Source organism: Cephus cinctus, unplaced genomic scaffold (assembly GCF_000341935.2).
Source record: "Cephus cinctus unplaced genomic scaffold, Ccin1 Ccin1_scaffold0722, whole genome shotgun sequence".
NCBI lineage: Eukaryota > Metazoa > Arthropoda > Insecta > Hymenoptera > Cephidae > Cephus > Cephus cinctus.
Window position 1 is genome coordinate 30055 of NW_014333339.1, and position 18472 is coordinate 48526.

Sequence of the window (18472 nt, forward strand, 5' to 3'; positions counted from 1 at the left end):
GGGGGGGGGGGGGGTCGCGGCAAGCGGGCCGGCCGGCCGACCTTGGCCGGTGCCGCCCCCTCGTGGGTCCCTCCCTCCCGAACCCCCTGCAGCCGCAGTCCGCACAGGACCCGGTGGGGGACCCGGTTTAGCGGTTCCAGCCTCTGCAGTGGCTTCCTTCTTTTTTTGTTCTTCTTTTTCTTTAGGGAGAACAGTCGTCCATTCCCCCTCAGGGGGTGCTCGATCCCCATCCGTCTTGGAACCTAACCTAACCTTTTTTTTCGGGAGGGGAGGGGAAATCTTCCATAAACACCCCCAGGTGGTGGTAGTGTCAGATTCGTAGTGACTAAAACCCTTCCTCCTGCTCTTAGGGCAGGGTGGAACCGCGCGAGCATTACTTCGCTCTGCCCCATTTGCTTAGGTCCTCATCGACCTGTGCCTCTCACCCGCGTCTCGCGCCACTGCGCTCGCGAATGCGTTCGTCCTCACCTTTCTTGCGCATCACATGGCGGGCGAACCGCCTCACAGCCTCCCATTCTTCCGGCCCTTTCAGCATTGCCTTACCAATATCGGATTCGCTTGTCAGTCTTCCTGTTATCTTCTCCAGGTCCTCTCTCTGCATCGCCCACTTCTGGCACACGAGGAGCGTGTGTCTGAAATCATCCTCTGCGGCTCCGCACTGCTGACAACGCAGCGTGTTCTCCTTCCCGATCCTGTACGAGTAGCTGCCACAGCATCCATGGCCCGTCAGAGTCTATGTCAGGTGGTAGTCCGTCTCCCCGTGCTGTTGTTCGCACCACGTTACAATGTCATCAATGACCTCGTGCGCCCAGCTGCTCTTCAGGTTCGACTTTCATTCTACGTGCCGTCTCCTGTCCTGTCTTGCGCCTCCGCAGTTCGACATTAATCGAGCTAACGTTTTAGCTTTAATCATAGCCTTTTCGGCCGCGTTCTTACTATGTTCACTGAAGTTTAACTTTGCGTAGATAGTTACCCCCAGATATCTGACCTTGTCGCGTGTTGGGATTTCCTGTCCGTTTGTTACTATCCTCGGCGTCGGAATCGTACGTCTGCGGCTGATTAGTATCGTTTCGCTTTTCGCAGGCGCGATTTCAAAACCTACCCGGTTGAGCCAGTTCAAGACCATGTTCACTGCTTCGCTCAAAGTGAACTCTAACAGTTCTGGTGTCCTCGCCTGGGCCACAATAGCGATGTCATCTGCAAAACCTACTATCGTCACTTCCTCCGGAAGTTGCGTCCGTTGTAGTCCATCATATATGACGTTCCAAGGGTTGGCCCCAGCACCGAGCCTTGTGGAACGCCAGCTGTAACACAGTATGATTTTTCTCCCTCCGTGGTGTCATAAAGCAGGCATTTATCGCTGAGATAGTTGTCGATCATCTCGACGAGGTACCGGGGGACACGCTCTCGCTCCTTCAGCGCCTGGACGATCGCATCCCACCTTACCGAATTAAAGTCGTTTCGCACATCCAAGGTGGTCATGGCGCAGGGCGTGGCAAAACGGCCCCTCTTCTCATTTGCCTTCCTCGCAACGTCCAGTAGCGAGTTTATAGCGTCTAACGTGGAACGCCCCCCCCCCTCCCCGGAACCCGTGCTGATGCTCGGAAAGCCCTCCCGATTCCCCGATTGCAGTGTCTAGTCTCATCAGTACTAGCTTTTCTAACAACTTGCCTGCAGTGTCAGGTAAGTACAGTGGCCGGTATCCCTTGGACGCAGTGGCTTCCCCTTTTGGAATCAGCACCAGTCGTTGAGTCTTCCACTAACTATAGAAGACCCTCCTCTTGAGACACCCGTTGTACGCACTTAGGAGGAGTTCCGGCGTCTCCAAAACCACCGCAGCGATCACCTCATTAGATATTCCGTCTGGGCCTGGTTCTTAGCAGCCAGCCTAAGCTCGTTAATCGTGAAGGGCGGTGGAGCCTCGCCTTCCCTCTCCATTACCCCGTCAGCTCGTGTCCCGTGTCTCGGGAAAAGGCCCTGTATTATCTCAAGCAGCTCTGTGGGGTCCCTAGTTACAGGCACCTGACCCCTCCCAAACCGCTTCATGACGATGCCGTAAGGGAGTCCCCAGGGGTCCGCATCCACGGTCCGCTGCAGTTCACGCCAGGCGGCCTCTTTACTGCGCTTGATCTCCAGACCAAGTTTCTTCTTCGCATCCTTGTATGCTGTCGTCAGTCTGGCTTTGTCTATCGGCTCTATGGTTGTTTTTCGTTGGGCCTCTCTCCTCGCGCGCAGGCATGCTCTTCTAACTTCAGTAATTTTCGCATTCCACCAGTAGACCGACTTACGGGTTTTCGAAGTCGTCTTACGTGGCATGGACGAATCGCAAGCGCGCTTAATAGCCATTGCCGCCGGTACTGTATCTTCCGGGTGATCGCGGGAGATTTTTGCAGCTTCATACCTAATGCATCGGTTGAAACTTGCTCTATCTAATTCATTGGTGATCCAACCCCTCGTGGTTGGTGGTGGCTTCCAGTGCTCAGTTGGTCCACCAGTTCTCCTGAAGATGATGCCGTGGTGGTCGCTAATTGTAGTTTGTCGCTGACTCAAACCACATCCCGAGGCCCCTGGCCCGATTGTGCTTCGAGAGTATCAGTACCTCTGCTCTCTCCTCCTTCTCTGTTTGGAATACTAAGTCTTGGGCAGCCCGACACCTATTAAGATTTAATTGAAGGAACGTACCCATTTTCTTGCCTTATCCAGTTCTTCATTGAAGGCGGAGCACTGTCTGCGGTCCAGTAAGTGATTGGCGCCTGTCTTCTGTCCCCTCTCCGCACACGAGCAGCACCACGGTGTCTCCTCATAGGTAGCCGCTTTATGGCCGTCCTTGTCACATCTCCGTAGGTCGCAGTTCTGTCTTTAGGGTGTTTGCAGCTGTGGCTGCGGTGGCCATACCCCAACCACTTGTATCATTTAACTACCTCCGGACATACCCTTACCCTTGCATAAACCCATCCTACTTTGAGTTTCCTCCCGTTCATAACTTGTCGGCCCGCCTCCGTCGGTATGCAGAGCAGCGCAAGTTGTGTCCCCCGGTAAGCAGGCTTTAAGTTGTTGGTGATCTCCGGTAGTACTCCCGCTATGCTCGAGAAGTAGGTTTCTAGTATAAGTCGTATCTCCTGCTCGTCCGTAGCTTCATCAATATCTCTGATCTCCAGAACGGTATGCGGCTGGAGTGTTCGTATCGTCGCTTCCTCTCCAAGGGTGGTACAGATGGCTTCCTGCAGTGCCGCTGTCCCGCTTCAGCCCTTCTCGATTTCGAGTAGGACATCGCCCTCTCTGATGCGGCAGACGGCAGCCACCTTGGCCCCAATCTTTCCCGGGTCAATGTTGCTTCTCATTTTCCTGAGAATCTCTGAATAGGAGCTCTTGCTACCCCTGATCACTATCGCGTCAGGTGGTGAAGCTCTTGGGCATCTCTTCTGTTACTTCTTTTATTCCTGTCCCTTTCCTTTGGAGGCGATCTTCGGCGTGTTCACTTTTGGCGTTCTGCGTCGGGTGACCGTCACCCACGGCTTCTCCGCTGTTTCGGCTCCCCCCACTGTCGGCGTGTTTGGCAGAGTCTTTGGGCTGGCGGGTGTATCCGGCCTTTCATGTCCATTCGCTGGGCCTTCGCTATTTCTGTTGGCTTCATCCTCCTTGTATCCGCTTTGCGCGGACGTTTATCGGATTCCGCAGTGCCGCAATCTGGCTTGCAGTTCGCCTATCTACTGAAGGAGGAGATCTTATGATCTATTCCCTTCTGTTGACGGGATCTTCTATTTCTCCCCTTAGGGCCTGTTCTAGAGCCCTTGATATCTCCGGCGTGAGGCATTCCATCTTACGGTCGCGGGATGACGGTCGCCGAGAGCCCGCTCGAGCGCCCTTGACGACCGGAACTGGGATTTCCCTCCCCTGCTCCGTAACCAAATTCTTAATTTCTTCGTCCATTTCATTTTTCTTGTTGTGGGCTGCCCTTTGTCGTCTTCGCTCCCCTTCGATTTTGCCGAATTCAGTGGCCCTACTTTACCGCCCCCGCCGGCATCGCTCTCCGGTTCATTGCGAGGACTACCAGCCTCCCCACCACGACAAGGTGCTGCAGCCCTTTGGGGAGGAACCTGACCTGACCTAACCTAACCTAACAAACAACAACAATATGGATTACAGAGCCTAATAACTAATAGTCGATCGGTAGTACCGAGTAAAATCAGCAATTACATACCAAATAGAAATTAACTTTACTATACAGGGTGTTCGTTATGAAACGCACTGTAGTAGCAGCGTTACATTCCTTTTCAAATTCTAATGAATACGTGTATTTTCATTTTTTATTTCATATATAAAAATTTCGAGATAATCAAGGTTGAAGTTGCAGTAATGCGACCAATCAGAACGCGTTTAAACGGAGCGTAGATGACGTCGCGAGTCAGCCCGCAAGACCTGCTTACACTAGGCCAATAACACTTAAATTATCGTCGTAGTGTCCCTGTTTATCTGCATGTATAGAGTTCGGCTCGAGCAGCCGAGGCGAGTAGACGTGTTTACAGTTGCTCTCCAAAGTAAACATTACACATGAGTGTATTCAACGTTTAGTGTATTACAAAGTTACTGTGCATGGTGTTAAGTGAAATTTTATTTCATTTGAGCGTTTTACGCTAATATCGCTTTCTTCTTCTTGTTTGCATTCAAACTGTATTGCAGTTTGAAACGCATCAAGTACCATCAAGCTCTCCTGAAAATGGAGCAGCTTTTCAAACCGATCTATTGAATAAAAATCAACCCAATACTATTTCAAATAACTCACAAGTAACAAATCAAACTAATGAAAATGAAAACATGAAAAATGCATCTTCCCTCTCAAGAATCAAACCTAAAAAACACGAAAAATGAAGAAAATATAAAACCTCAAGGAATGTCATATGCTAATGCTACGGCAATTGAAACACGCCCAAAATCAAATCAAGCTATAGTAATAGACGCAATTCAAGGCTATTCAAACGATGACTACATAAATGGCCTAGAAGCATATATAGACGTCAGTCAAATGTAATATATTGCTAGAATATTTGGTGCTCGTGTATGTGTTTTTCTCGATAGTGTTCAAAGTGTTGAAAAAGTGATAAATAAAGTAATACAAGTTAAGCAACAAAACCTAAAAGTAAGACCATACATCGAAAGGAATGTTAGAGTCGTTATTTCAAACGTCAATCCTATAATTACAAATGCCTTGATTATTGAAGCACTGAAAAGCAAAGGTATTAAGCTTGTTTCACGCATTGTTGACATTCGCGCAAGCTTAACGAAGCCAAATCGTGCACATCTGAAATCATTTAGACGTCAAGTATACATAAAACAAGAGGACAAGGCTAAACTACCACAAAACTATTCTATGAAGATTGATAATACGCAATATTGGTTGTACTTTAGCACGGACGCCCAAGAATGCTTTATCTGTCACAAAACTGGACACGAAGCCAAAGACTGTTCTGTAGCTTTAAGTTCACAAAATTGTGAGCAAACGCAAACTATAGATAAGGCGGCTGTTGGCGAATCTGCCGTAAGTGAATCGACTGAAATGGAAGTTACAGAAGAAGACGTTCTAGCTCATTCTTCAAACAATCAAACAAGCATAAACATAAACAGCAAAGCTCCAAAGAGACAAGCTCCTCCTTCAACGAATTCTACTGCTAGCTCTGTTCAATCTGCTTCAGACATAACTATAGATGATGAGAAAAAAAATTGAAAAATCTCCAGACTTCGTAAAACCTATCTTGAAAAAAACAAAACTGGAAGAGAAAGTAACTAAAAAAATCTTAAAAGTTAACGCAAACTCTCTTAAAGTAGATGAACTACTCTCACCTGCTGAAGCAAAATTTAATAATAGTAATTTCATACTAACTTATGACAAGTTTCAAGAATTCATTGAAAAATCGTATACTACAACTATCATTAGCCTTAGAATATACTAACGACATTCCTAGTCTAATATCAACGATTGAACAAATATACCCAAGTGTTAACAAATCGTTAAAATGAAAACTAACTAATGTCAAAAAAAAGCTAAGAAATCAGCATACTACTGATTCAGAATCTGAACAGGAGGAGCTTTCGCAAAAAAATTCTCTTTAAAAATGACTAATAAAGTTGAAATTAACTTATCTAATCAAATGTTACGAATTTTTTACTGGAACACACGTAGTCTTCGCCCTAGATTTAAAGAAATTGACTCTTTTAAAAAAGAATATGACATTATTATCTGTGTTGAAACCTGGCTAAACGATCTTGATGACTTCAAACTGGCTGGATTCAAGGCAGTTCGACATGATAGACAACATTCTCGTGGTGGAGGTATTATTGCTTATATAAAAGACACTTTAGAATTTACTTCAAATAAATATATTATTTCTCCTGCTATTGAATTCGAAATATCCGGTTTTAAAATTGAAAATACTGTTCCTTGTATTGATTTTATTATTTGTTATAGAACCCCAGGTAAAAGTCACACACAAGATCAATGGGACACGGTATTCAGAAATATAAATACAAATAATTACTCCGTTATACTAGGTGACTTTAACGCTCACCATATAAACTGGAATTGTAATCAAACAGGCGTAAACGGTAAAAAATTAGAAAATTCAATAGATAAATTTGATCTTTTCCTTTATAATGATAACACTTTTACACATTTAAATAAGTGCAATAACACTAAATCAAACATTGATCTTGTGTTTTCAACTCAAAACTTAGCAGACAAAATTGTATGTAAAGTTCACGACGAACCCTGGGGTTCTGATCACTACCCAATTTTTATAAAAATTGGCATAAAAAAAGAAAAGTACGTTAAAAAGACTTTTAAAATTAAAACAAAAAAAACTGATTGGAATCAATTTCAAAACTATCTTGAACAATGTTATAAAGAATTTCTTACACATGATTATGAGCAATTAAGCTCTGTAGAAAAATACATTTTTATCAAAGAAATCATTGTCAAAGCCATTCAACATTCTACTCCCACACGTAAAAAAGTTCCTAATAAAGATAAAATAACAAATCCGGTTGCTTGGTGGGATGCAGACTGTAACAAAATAAAAAGACAGAGGCGCGCAGCATTTAAGAAATGGCAATTCTCACACGAATTAGACGATCTAATAAATTACAATAGATTATGCGCTTTAGCAACAAAAACATTTAAAATTAAAAAAAGAGAACATTTTAAAAATTTTGCTTCAACAATAGACTTTCGAACAGATCCCAAGTATGTTTGGGATAAATGTAAAATCCTAAAAAATAGTGTCATGAAAATTAAACCATCTACATATACAGAAAGTTTACATTTAAACGATAAAATATCTATAGCTCTTGACAAAATCAACCTTCCGTGGGTTGAAACAAATCCAGAATTGATTCCAGATGGTTGCGACAATGAGTTCTTTGATGAAATATTTAATTTTACTGAATTTATTATAGCGCTTGAAAATAAAAATGTAAACTCTAGTCCTGGTTTGGATGGTATAGATTTTGAGATCATAAAGAACCTTCCAATAAAATACAAGCTATTATTGCTTGACATATTGAATGAAATGTATAAATATAATGATTATCCCTCTGACTGGACACACTCATTTGTTCATTTTGGACCTAAACCTGATGGCTCATCGGTTCGCCCTATTAGCCTTTCTTCTTGTCTAGGAAAACTTTTTGAAACGTTAGTCAAAAATAGACTTGAATGGTGGATAGAACACCACAACCTTATTCCAAATAGCCAGTTTGGCTTTCGTAAGGGCAAGTCATGTATAGACAATCTTGTTAACTTTACACTTAAAATAGACGAAGCATTCGCGGAGAAAAAAATGGTCGTAGCCTCTCTTATTGACGTACAAGGTGCATTTGATAATGTAAATATTGATATACTTCTTGAAAAATTATCTAAAATTGGTTGTTCACCTAAAATTTTAAAATATATTAATTTTACTTCTCATAAAAGAGTCATTCACACAGTGTCCCTGGGTGAAGACACAAGAACTGTATACAAAGGAGTTCCACAGGGAGGTGTTCTTAGTCCAGTTCTGTACAATTTTTATGTCTCTGAAATTACTTCAAATCTACCTAAAAATATCATTGTCTCACAATTTGCTGATGATATTGGAATTTATATAAAAACGAAATCAATTAACTAGGGCAAAAACTACATCCAAAAAGCAACTAATATAATTGACAAAAACTTGTACAGATTAGGACCTGACATTGCTTCACACAAAACTGTTCTTTTAGTTTTCAATAAAATGGGTGTGATTCCAGGTCAGACCGAAATCAAAGTTAGAGATAGTGTCATAAAATCGATCTCAACTGCTCGTTTTTTGGGTGTTCTTTTTGACTTCGAAATGTCATTTAAACCTCACTTCGACTTAGTATTTAAAAATTGTTCAAAAGCGCTAAATATAGTAAAGTTTCTCTGTGGTACATACTGGGGCTCTAATCCAGAAACACTTATAACTCTCTATAAAAGCTACGTAAGATCACGAATTGATTTTGGTTCGTTTATCTATACGCATGACACTGAATATTTTTTAACTAGACTTGAAAAAATACAAAATATAGCAATTAGGTCATCATTGGGTTTTCGGATTAGTACACCTTTAAATATACTCACAGCAGAATCAAAACTAATATCTCTCAAAGAAAGAATAAATTATCTATGTAATTGCTATCTAGCAAAAACGCACTCAAACACAGAGACAGTAGTAAATCAAAATATTGCCAAATACTATAATATAGTAAAAAAAAGGGCAATACCCGCCGAAAAATTATTTTTCAATGCATAAATTCTTTTGTAAATAATGTAAAAAATTTAGATATAAAAAAAGAATTTAACATTTATGATTATGATTATAAAACTGTTATTACACAAATTCCATATAACTCAACATTTGGAAATGTACTAAAGAAATCTCAAAATCCAAATGAGTTCTTTAATAGTTTCTTTCAAAACAGCGATGTAATTAAAATTTACACTGACGGTAGTAAATCAAATGAATCTATGAATACAGGATCTGCGTGCATATGCCCAGAACTAGATATACATATCATTAAGAGTATAGATAAAGAAGCGTCAGTGTATATGCAGAATGCATTGCTCTTAACAATGCGTTTGACGTTGCCTTGGCTCACACAAATCGAAACTTCCTTATGTTTTCAGATGCTCTTAGTGTTTTACAAAGTCTAGACTCAAACAAAATAAGTGTTAAAATCAATGATTATATCCTACAAATTAAATTTAAGTTCAATAAATTTCACCAAGATAGTAGTAACAAAACAATCCAACTGTTCTGGATACCCTCTCATATAGGAATAATTGGAAACGAGGGTGCTGATTTGTGCGCCAAGGCAGCGTGCGAGCTTCAAGAGACAAACATTAATACTATACCCTTCACAGATCTTACTTCATACTTTAAACAGGACATGCATTTCAAAAATTGTCAATCTCTTGAAATTGTTGGTCTCGAAAAAGGCATTATATACTTCAAAAATTATTACACAAAGAAACAAAAGCCTTGGTTCCACAAATCAAAACTTAGTAGAAAAATTATTGTAACAATTAATCGAATGCGCAGCAATCGTTATAATCTTGCAGTATCCTTAGCTCGTAAACATATAATAAATGATGGTAAATGTAAATGCAGTACACAAGAGAACACATACGACGAAGATTTAAATCATGTAATTTTTCAGTGCTCTCTTTATAACGAGCAAAGAAAGAAACTATTGAAAGATCTCAGAAAATGTAAAATTTTTCCACCGTACAACATAGAATCTATTATAGCCAAACCAAATATTGTAGCTTGTATAATAGTATGTAAGTTCTTTGAAGATTGTAAACTCCAAATTTAAAAACTCATGTATATAAAAAAAAAAAATATTCATGTAAACTATTATGTATAAGAACAACTTATCAATGTACAAAGATGTATAAATAAAGATCAGCTGAAATTAGTCTCATATGAGACTAAAAAGGCATTTAAAAAATCAAAAAAATCTGCATGTAATTGAGTAAGATACAAGAGACGATAATCTTAGTGTTATTGGCCTCCTGTAAGCAGGCCTTACGGGCTGGCTCGCGACGTCATCTACGCTCTGTTTAAACGCGTTCTGATTTGTCGCATTACTGCAACTTCAACCTTGATTATCTCGAAATTTTGATATATGAAATAAAAAATGAAAATACACGTATTCTTTGGAATTTGACAAGGAATGCAACGATGTTACTACAGTGCGTTTCATAACGAACACCCTGTATATACATTCAAAAACAAATAATACAATGAACTACAGATATACTGTCGTAGATATAACGCCATGGATATACTGTCGCGCAGATTTAATGTCGCGGATATAATGTCGCGGATATAATGCCCACGGGACGTGGTACCCTGCTGAATATCCTCCCACAAAGCGTTTGTCGAAATTCCCAATGGTTTTTAAATGGAGAATGATTAAGAAGGATTTCCACGGGCTATAACTGCGTGGTAGAAAGTACAATCGTGTATGGCAAAAGTTAGCTGTTTCAGACGGATCACGCGATAAGGAATCGTTTTTCAGTCCAAGCGTCAAGTGCATTTGTTCATAGCCTGCCCATAATGGCGCGATGCAACATTATGAGGGCGAATAACGTTTTCCTACCAATTCTTATTGTTAGTTCGTCTCTGACTCATGGCTTATCGTCAGTCCTTCTCCTCTACTTATTAGGGAAACTTCGACACCTGAGTATTTTAATTTGCGATTTTCTAATTTTAAATCAATAAAGTGAAGAGCTACGAGTGTGGCGTTTCAATAGTCTGTAAACGAATGTACTTGGCGCTTAAACCGTAAAACAATTATTAATCGTGTGACTCGTCTAAAGCAGCTAACTTTTGCCTTACAAGACTGTATCTCCCACCACACAGCCATAACCTGTAGAAATTTATAATACAGATATTTGCAGCCTGCGCACAAGCTCACACCCACTGTTTTTTGGCGATGGCTATTGCATCAGATATTCTTTCATGTTTTATGCGATCATGGCTAGTTAAAACAATTTTTTAGCTTTAATATTATGATGTTTCATGTGTCTGAATAATATTTGATTGATTGTATATAGATAGCTGTCACTAAACAATTTCCTGATTAGAAAATATTTCAGTAACGGGTGGCAGCCCAGGTCAACAACAAACAGGACGCACTATAATGTTGGGAACGAGTAGAGGTACGGGTGGAAGTACTACCACAGGAGGGCAAAAATTTGTCATTCTGCAGTCACGATCGCAGACTCCAACGACTCCCACTACAAATCCTAATCCTCTACAGCAATCTCAACAGCAACACCAACAGCAAATAAAATTTGCACAAGGTTCCACTGGTCAACAAAAGCAGCATATATCAAATTCCGCCCCAAAGTTAGTAGTTGTTTGTATGGCAACCAACAATCACACTAATACAACTACGATCTCACAGGTAATATTTTCTCTCAGAAAAAATCTAATAAAGATTACTATCAAAAACTTTCTTAATTAATTTGTCTATGTTTTACTCTTATAGGCAAAGTCACAAAATGTTTTCTCTACACAACAAAGTATTGAGCGCTCACTGAGCCCAATGGAAGAACATTCGTTTCAATAAACTTCTCGGTTATTCAATGAATTACTTTGCTGATATGCTAGTTACGTAAATTAGTATAATTTTTACGTAAATGACATATTCCAATAATGTACAGTTAATTAACATTGTCTTAGTGGATTCATATTGGAAAAGGAATAAATCATTTCTAACAAGTTTTAGTGTAAAAAAATATTTTTGTATGCATTACAAAGAGTTTTATTTAATAATAACAACCATTAGCATGTACGACAATAAGAAAAATGCAGGTATAGAATACAGTATATTTTGTTTAGTAACAATTACGTGAAGGAGGTTATTTTCGGTTTTAATATTATTTGCATGCTATACAAGGGTCTTAAAATGAGTGTATCCTATTAATGTATATTATAAATCGATAATCATTTTGACTTAGCGGAACAAAAGTAAATTATGAAAGTGACGTTCATTTTAGGTAAACTTGCCTAATTTTTAACTAGACCTAGTAAAAGACAGAAATGACAAGTATGAGCTATTCTGAGTTTTCTTCCCCGCTTTTGTTGTTTGGATACAGCGAAGACACTGAAGCTAGCTGCAGATACTTACTAGATATAACGTCAGCTAACGGGTTTTTACTTTCAACCGATTGCGGAGCTTTAAATAAAAATGCGAAGTCTCAACCACATAACGTTGCTTAACCCTTACAGAGCCAACGTATTTTTTGACGAGATCTTTTAAATTTCATAGCAGAAAGTTATAGTCATGATTAATGAATAACTTAGTGAATATCTTGAGCCGATTTAGACCCAATATATTGTCTTTCTGTCCTCTAAGTCTAAACTGTCTAAACAGTCCTCTGTCTAAACAGACAGATGTTCTCATACAGCATTTGATATTCATAGGATATTCATAAGATGTCTACGATATCCAAAGTTCCCACTTTTGAATATTTAGGGTTTTTTGTTGTTGGCATAGAACAATTATTGAGCTTCATACTACGAAGTGTATCTCATGGATAGAAGATTATATAATGCTCACAAGAACATTACTAGTGTGTCATATTTTAAAATGCATAAATATAACAAAAATTAAATCTCGGAACAAAATGAAGGTATTTATTAACAGTCTTTCATAATAAAATTGTCATACATTTGTAACAGACAGGTGATTAACATTAGAACGAAGATTTTTTTATTAAAGATATATTTCAAACATTAGTCGCATTCTGTAAACAGTTAAATATTTCACAATTATTATATTACGGGTTAATAATATTTAGCAGACCATCAATTAGTAAAATAAGATAACAATATCTTCAATCAAGAAAGGCTATACCTTATGCAATCGAGTTATGTTCGACGCAACTGCACCCCCGGATGCCCACCAAATACCCTGTACCCTATTTGTTTTGCGAGCAACATTTATTGTAATCGGCCCTTACGCGCACCTAGCTCCGCCGTAGTATAACGTACGAAATGTTCCCACTAGTGCTCATCAGTGGGTGCGAGAAAGAGAGAGGGGCTTGGCTTTGCAAGAACCAGAGAATTTCAGGACCATGAACCCCAAACTACGTGCCGCTAACGTGACAAGACCGCGAGAACCAAGAGCAATCCGCGGTGGTCCCACGATTCCAGAATCCACCGAATCGGCAGTTTTCCATCCCTTCTCTGGGTTCAGACGCTCTTCGAACTGGAACCGAGCAGCGAAATAGTCAGTCTACCTAGGAGCCTCATCTGAACAAGTCACATGTTTGCTCTCATTAAATTTCGAATCAAAGGCGAACTTAGTGCAAACCCGTTGTGTTAGCCAAGATACGTTAGGGCCTATCTTGTCTTCCCCGCCTTAGGGCCGAGTAGGAAAACCAACCTGCGTATCACGACAAATTCTACCCCTTTTTGAAATCAGTGTCCTTGTGCATAGCAACCGCTACACGAGTGTCAGTGCCTACCATAGCGGCCAGGACAAGGACCTTTTTTTTTTAAATGGATTATTTACCTCTCTTTTCTTCAGGAACTCATCTCAGCAACCAATCATACCTCTCTCTTACCTCTCTCTTACCTTCATTGGTGAAGCTCATTACGTTACTATTACTTTTAGTATACTCATTACCATGTTATCCCGGAGAGGTACCCCGTCAACGGGGTAAATTTCAAAAACAGTTAGCTCTCGAGCTTGTGACAAACGCTTGTGTAGACATACCGCCTGACGGTTGCGGTATTCCGGAAATTGATCAATTTCAAAGGTACCTTGCTCCGGATGGTATAGCCATTGTTGTTTACGAGTTCGACAGTATAGGCAGCGGTGAGAAACCACTGTACGACGGATCGCAGATAGTCGATAGCGCGTACGGTTCAGGGAAACCACGGCAAACGCTCTGCATTCTGTATTATAATAATTCGCAGCATTATCAACCTATTTTAAATATGCGGGGTGCGGTCGGTAGTCGTGGTTTTTGCATAATATGTAACAAATCTTACACGCACGTGGCAGAGCACAAGTGCCCCCACAAATGCGCTAGATGTTTCGGAAAACCGCCCTGCGATTCGAGTCTCCCTACATTTTATTGTCGCGAGTGCCATAGGTACTTCTTTGGTCAAATCTGTTTCGATAATCATATAAATACGCTGATTAGTAAACAGAAGAGAAAAGAAAAGAGCGTGTGCCAGGCCGTTCGCAGCTGTCCGCAGTGTCTTAGGCCTCTTCAAGAAACGTCTCGTAAGCACTCTTTCGATAAGGTGTATTGCAGCGTCTGCAGGAGTGTTAATGACGTTGGACATAGGTGTTATGTCAGACCGATAAAAAAGACTACCGCTAAAAAAAATATTCTGTACATTTTCTATGATTTTGAAACACAGTAGATATAGAAGCTGCCCGGTGACGACCCGGTGCGTATCCACACACCAAACTAGTGCGTCGTTCAGCAAGTGTGTACAGCATGCATAAATGATACAGATCTCGCGAGGGTATGCCCGTCTTGCGGTGTACGCGAGTACATCTTCGAAGAGGGTGCCGTAAGGCAGTTTTTAGATTTCGCGTGCGATCCTAAAAGAAAATCATTTTAGCGTGTGATTTGAGTGGCGCATAACGCCAAGGGTTTCGACGCGCAATTTGTACTACAACATATCGTGAAGCGTAAAAGAAAAAGCCTAAAGCCGCCGACGCTACTACTCAGCGGTACGAGCATCATAATGATGAAGACGAGTCGTGTAACTTTCATAGACAGTCTTAATTATTTTCATATATCGCTGAGTGCACTACCAAAAGCCTTCGGCCTCATGGATGCGGTTAATTTGAAACAAAAGGGTGTCTTCCCGCATCTGTTCAATACACCTGAGAATCAGCATAATATCGGTCCGCTACCGGCGCTCGAATTTTATTCGCCCAATATTATGTCGTCGGCTCAGCGTAACCAATTTTTAGCGTGGTATAACGAGCATTGCTCTGCGGGATACGTGTTTAACTTTCGAACCGAGTTTATAGATTACTGTAGATCAGACGTTTCTTCAGCACGGCAACGTTTGCCCTTTCTCGGAGAGCATCACCATAGCCTCGGCGTGTTCGAGAGTTTTTCGGAAAAACTTTTTGCGGGACGAGCAGATAGCTGTTTTGCCGCCGGGTGGATATCGGTACAGCGAGAAACAATCGCGTAAGGCTGTCTTATGGCTTCTTTCGCTGGAGCATCGTTTTGGCTGTGTTATAGTTCACGCAGGGCGCACTCGGGAGTATCATCTACCGGAGGGTACACCCGTCGACGGTTACTACCTGGACACCGACACAGGCCTGCGACACGTATTTCAGTTTCAGGGTTGTTTCTGGCACGGTTGCCTAAAATGCTGTCGCATAAACAGAGATAGTCGTCTACACACGGGTGGATCCATGGATGCGCGTTTCGAGAGAACGCAGGCAACGAATGATAAGATTCGGTATCTAGGTTACGAGCTGACTGAAATTTGGGAGTGTGAATTCGACCGCTGGATAAACGATCCTGAACAGGCCGATTTATACAGATCGCTGAATGAGAACCCGCTGGTATCGCAGACACCGCTCGAACCCCGTGATGCTTTCTTCGGTGGTCGTACAGGGAACACTGTCAGTTTTTACGAAGTCGAGGGGTCTGAAAGGATACACTACGTAGATGTGTGCTCGTTCTACACCTTCATTTCGAAAACGGGGAAATTCCCTGTACATCGCCCTACAGTGTACGTGGGCGATGACTGTCCCGAACTAACGGGTGATCGCAACAACATCGATAACGTGGAGGGCTTGATTAAGTGTGCGTTTTGCCTACGAGGCAAAAACCGTAACCTAAACTGTAACCGTAACCGTAACTGTAACCGTAACCAAAACCTAAAACCGTATTACCACCGCGAGATCTGTATCATCCCGTGTTACCGGTGCGTATGCACGGTAAACTGCTCTTTGCCTTGTGTCGTTCCTGTGCAGAGGCCACGCTACAGGGGTCGTGCCCTCCCGAGAATCCCGCGGATAGAGTATTCGAAGGGACCTGGGTTGTGGACGAAGTCAGGCGCGCCGAACGTAAAGGGTATCAAATAACGATCATATGCGAAATATGGCAATACGAGATTACCCAATACGATCCGACGACGTGGGCTGGCGGTCACTTTGCCGATTACATAAATACGTTCCTAAAGATTAAGCAGGAAGCTAGCGGCTGGCTGCGCGAGTGTGGCAAGTACGACGAAGCCAAGAAGTTATATATAGAGGAGTACGATCGGGTCGAGGGTATTCGTCTAGACCCTGGTAATATAAAATCAAATCCCGGTCTGCGGTCAGTCGCAAAATTATGTTTGAATTCCTTTTGGGGCGAATTTGGGCAACGCGAAATTCTACCTAAGAAGAATATTGTAACGACTCGTCAAAAGCTCGTGAGTCGGCTTACGTGTTCGGAGGTCGAGATTACAGGTATTCTGCCCGTATATGACGAGATGCTCTACGTCAGTACGAGTAGTACGAACGAATCGTTGATACCCACAGCGTACACAAACGTTGTTATAGCTTATATTTTGTTATAGCTTATAGCTTAAACGTTGTTATAGCTTATACCGCAGCTCAGGGGCGTCTGAAATTTTACGACTACCTCGAGGTATTAGATAGACGCGTTCTGTATTACGACACCGACTCGTGTATATACGTATCGGGTGGTCGTCACGCCGATAACGCCTACGAGCCGCCGCTCGGCAGTCTTTTGGGCGATTTAACAGACGAGCTGGAGCCATACGGTGCTGGTAGTTATATCACGTCGTTTGTCTCGGGAGGCCCGAAGTTTTAAGCGTACCGGGTGCGCAAGCCAGACGGTACACTGAGGTCTGTAAGGTCAAAGGTATCACGATCAACCACGCGACGAGTCTAGCCATTAATTACAACTGGATACGCTCTTCTGTAACGGGAGAGACCAGCGAGCCTATCGTTTTACACTATGACGCGATACGTCGTACTCCGTTTCACGACGTAGTGACGCGTCTAGAATCAAAAACGTGTAAACCGACAGAGTTTTGTTGTGAGCCCAAATACTGGATTCACGGATTTGACTGCCGGAAAGGGTTTTCGGGGGTCAAGTACTTTGGGATTCGTTGCCCTAGTAAAAAGTTGGAACTTAACTCTCGATAACAAGTAAAAGATTTATTTGAAACAAAACAAGTTACGTTAGAATACACTATTAGAAATAAACCGTAAACGTGGTGAGTACGAAATCACGAGGCTGGAGGTTACTACTTTGATTAAGTTACCGTAGTAACACTTCACTCTTAGCTCTCTACTTTGTCTGACGTGCCGACAGGCCGTCCGCTTTTTATATCTTAATTATGGAATTTTTAGAGATACAATAACCAAGGATTGTTTCTATATTTCGCCTAGGTCTCGGTGATGTGTTTCCTTTGTTTCCATAATATTGGCGAGTGGAATGTGCCGCGTCGCAGCGTGGCCATTCCGTCGCTTCTGACGTAAGCGCATTTCCAAATCTATATTATGGTTTACAATAGTTTCAAAAACGGCGGCGCGACGATCGTTTCGGATCTCTACTATACGGATTTACGTAGTTAATATTACACCAAAAAAAAAACTTGTATAAATGTATATATGCCCCCTGTAAAATGATACTAATAATAATAGAGTGTATTTATTTGAAAAACAAAAATCTCTTATCGATCTATTCCCGAAGGCTCTACCAACCCGACCACGTTATTTTTTTTTTCAGCGACGCTTCGGACATGCTAGCCGTGCACGATGGCTAGCGATACGGCTGACACACATACATGCCGGCGATTAGCTCACAGGTGCACGATGAGCTCACCCGGACGAGGGGCTAGCAGCGTCACAGATAAGAGCTAGCACGCGTGCGCGACGTACGAGCCTCACGCGTGTCGCACGCCCGCCGCGGCTAGGCCCCGCGATGGAAGGGAGGTGTGTGTAAAATCCAGTAGACTCTTTAACAGTATATTCGTAAAGAGCACTGCCAAATAGCCTCATTTTGCATAATGGACACGCGGTGGAAGCACCCGTGGACGTCGATGGTCTGCGGGCTAACGGGGTGCGGGAAGACGTTTTTCGTAAAGCAATTCCTACGGTTCATCGAGGACATGAGTGACGTGCGCTTCACGCGCGTTCTCTTTTGCTATGCAGAGTGGCAGGAGCGGTACAGGGAGTACGGGAGCGCTATATAATTTCACGAGGGACTGTCGCAGAACACCGATTACCGCAACGACCCGTGCTCGAAACTCATCATCATCGACGATCTCATGAGGGAATCGTCCAATAACACGGTGGTCGACCTTTTTATCAAAGGCAGCCATCATAAGATCATCAGCGTTATCTTCATTACGCAGAATCTCTTTCATCAGGGGTCCGGACAGCGCGATATCTCGTT

The 18472-nt window shown here is 42.0% G+C and overlaps 1 protein-coding gene across 3 annotated transcripts in view; it reads left to right on the forward strand.

Moving 5' to 3' along the window:
* Window positions 1-11786, forward strand: part of LOC107270317 (transcription initiation factor TFIID subunit 6) — a 41818-nt gene extending 30032 nt beyond the window's left edge. For 2 of the 3 annotated variants that reach the window (XM_015745218.2, XM_015745219.2), the window contains exons 8-9: window positions 11147-11469; window positions 11554-11786. In XM_015745218.2, the coding sequence (XP_015600704.1) occupies window positions 11147-11469; window positions 11554-11634 (404 nt within the window). In that variant the 3' untranslated portion in view covers window positions 11635-11786. The remainder of the gene's footprint in view (window positions 1-11146; window positions 11470-11553) is intronic. The other variant, XM_015745221.2, reaches the window with a different exon arrangement.
* The last annotated feature ends 6686 nt before the right edge of the window (window positions 11787-18472 follow it).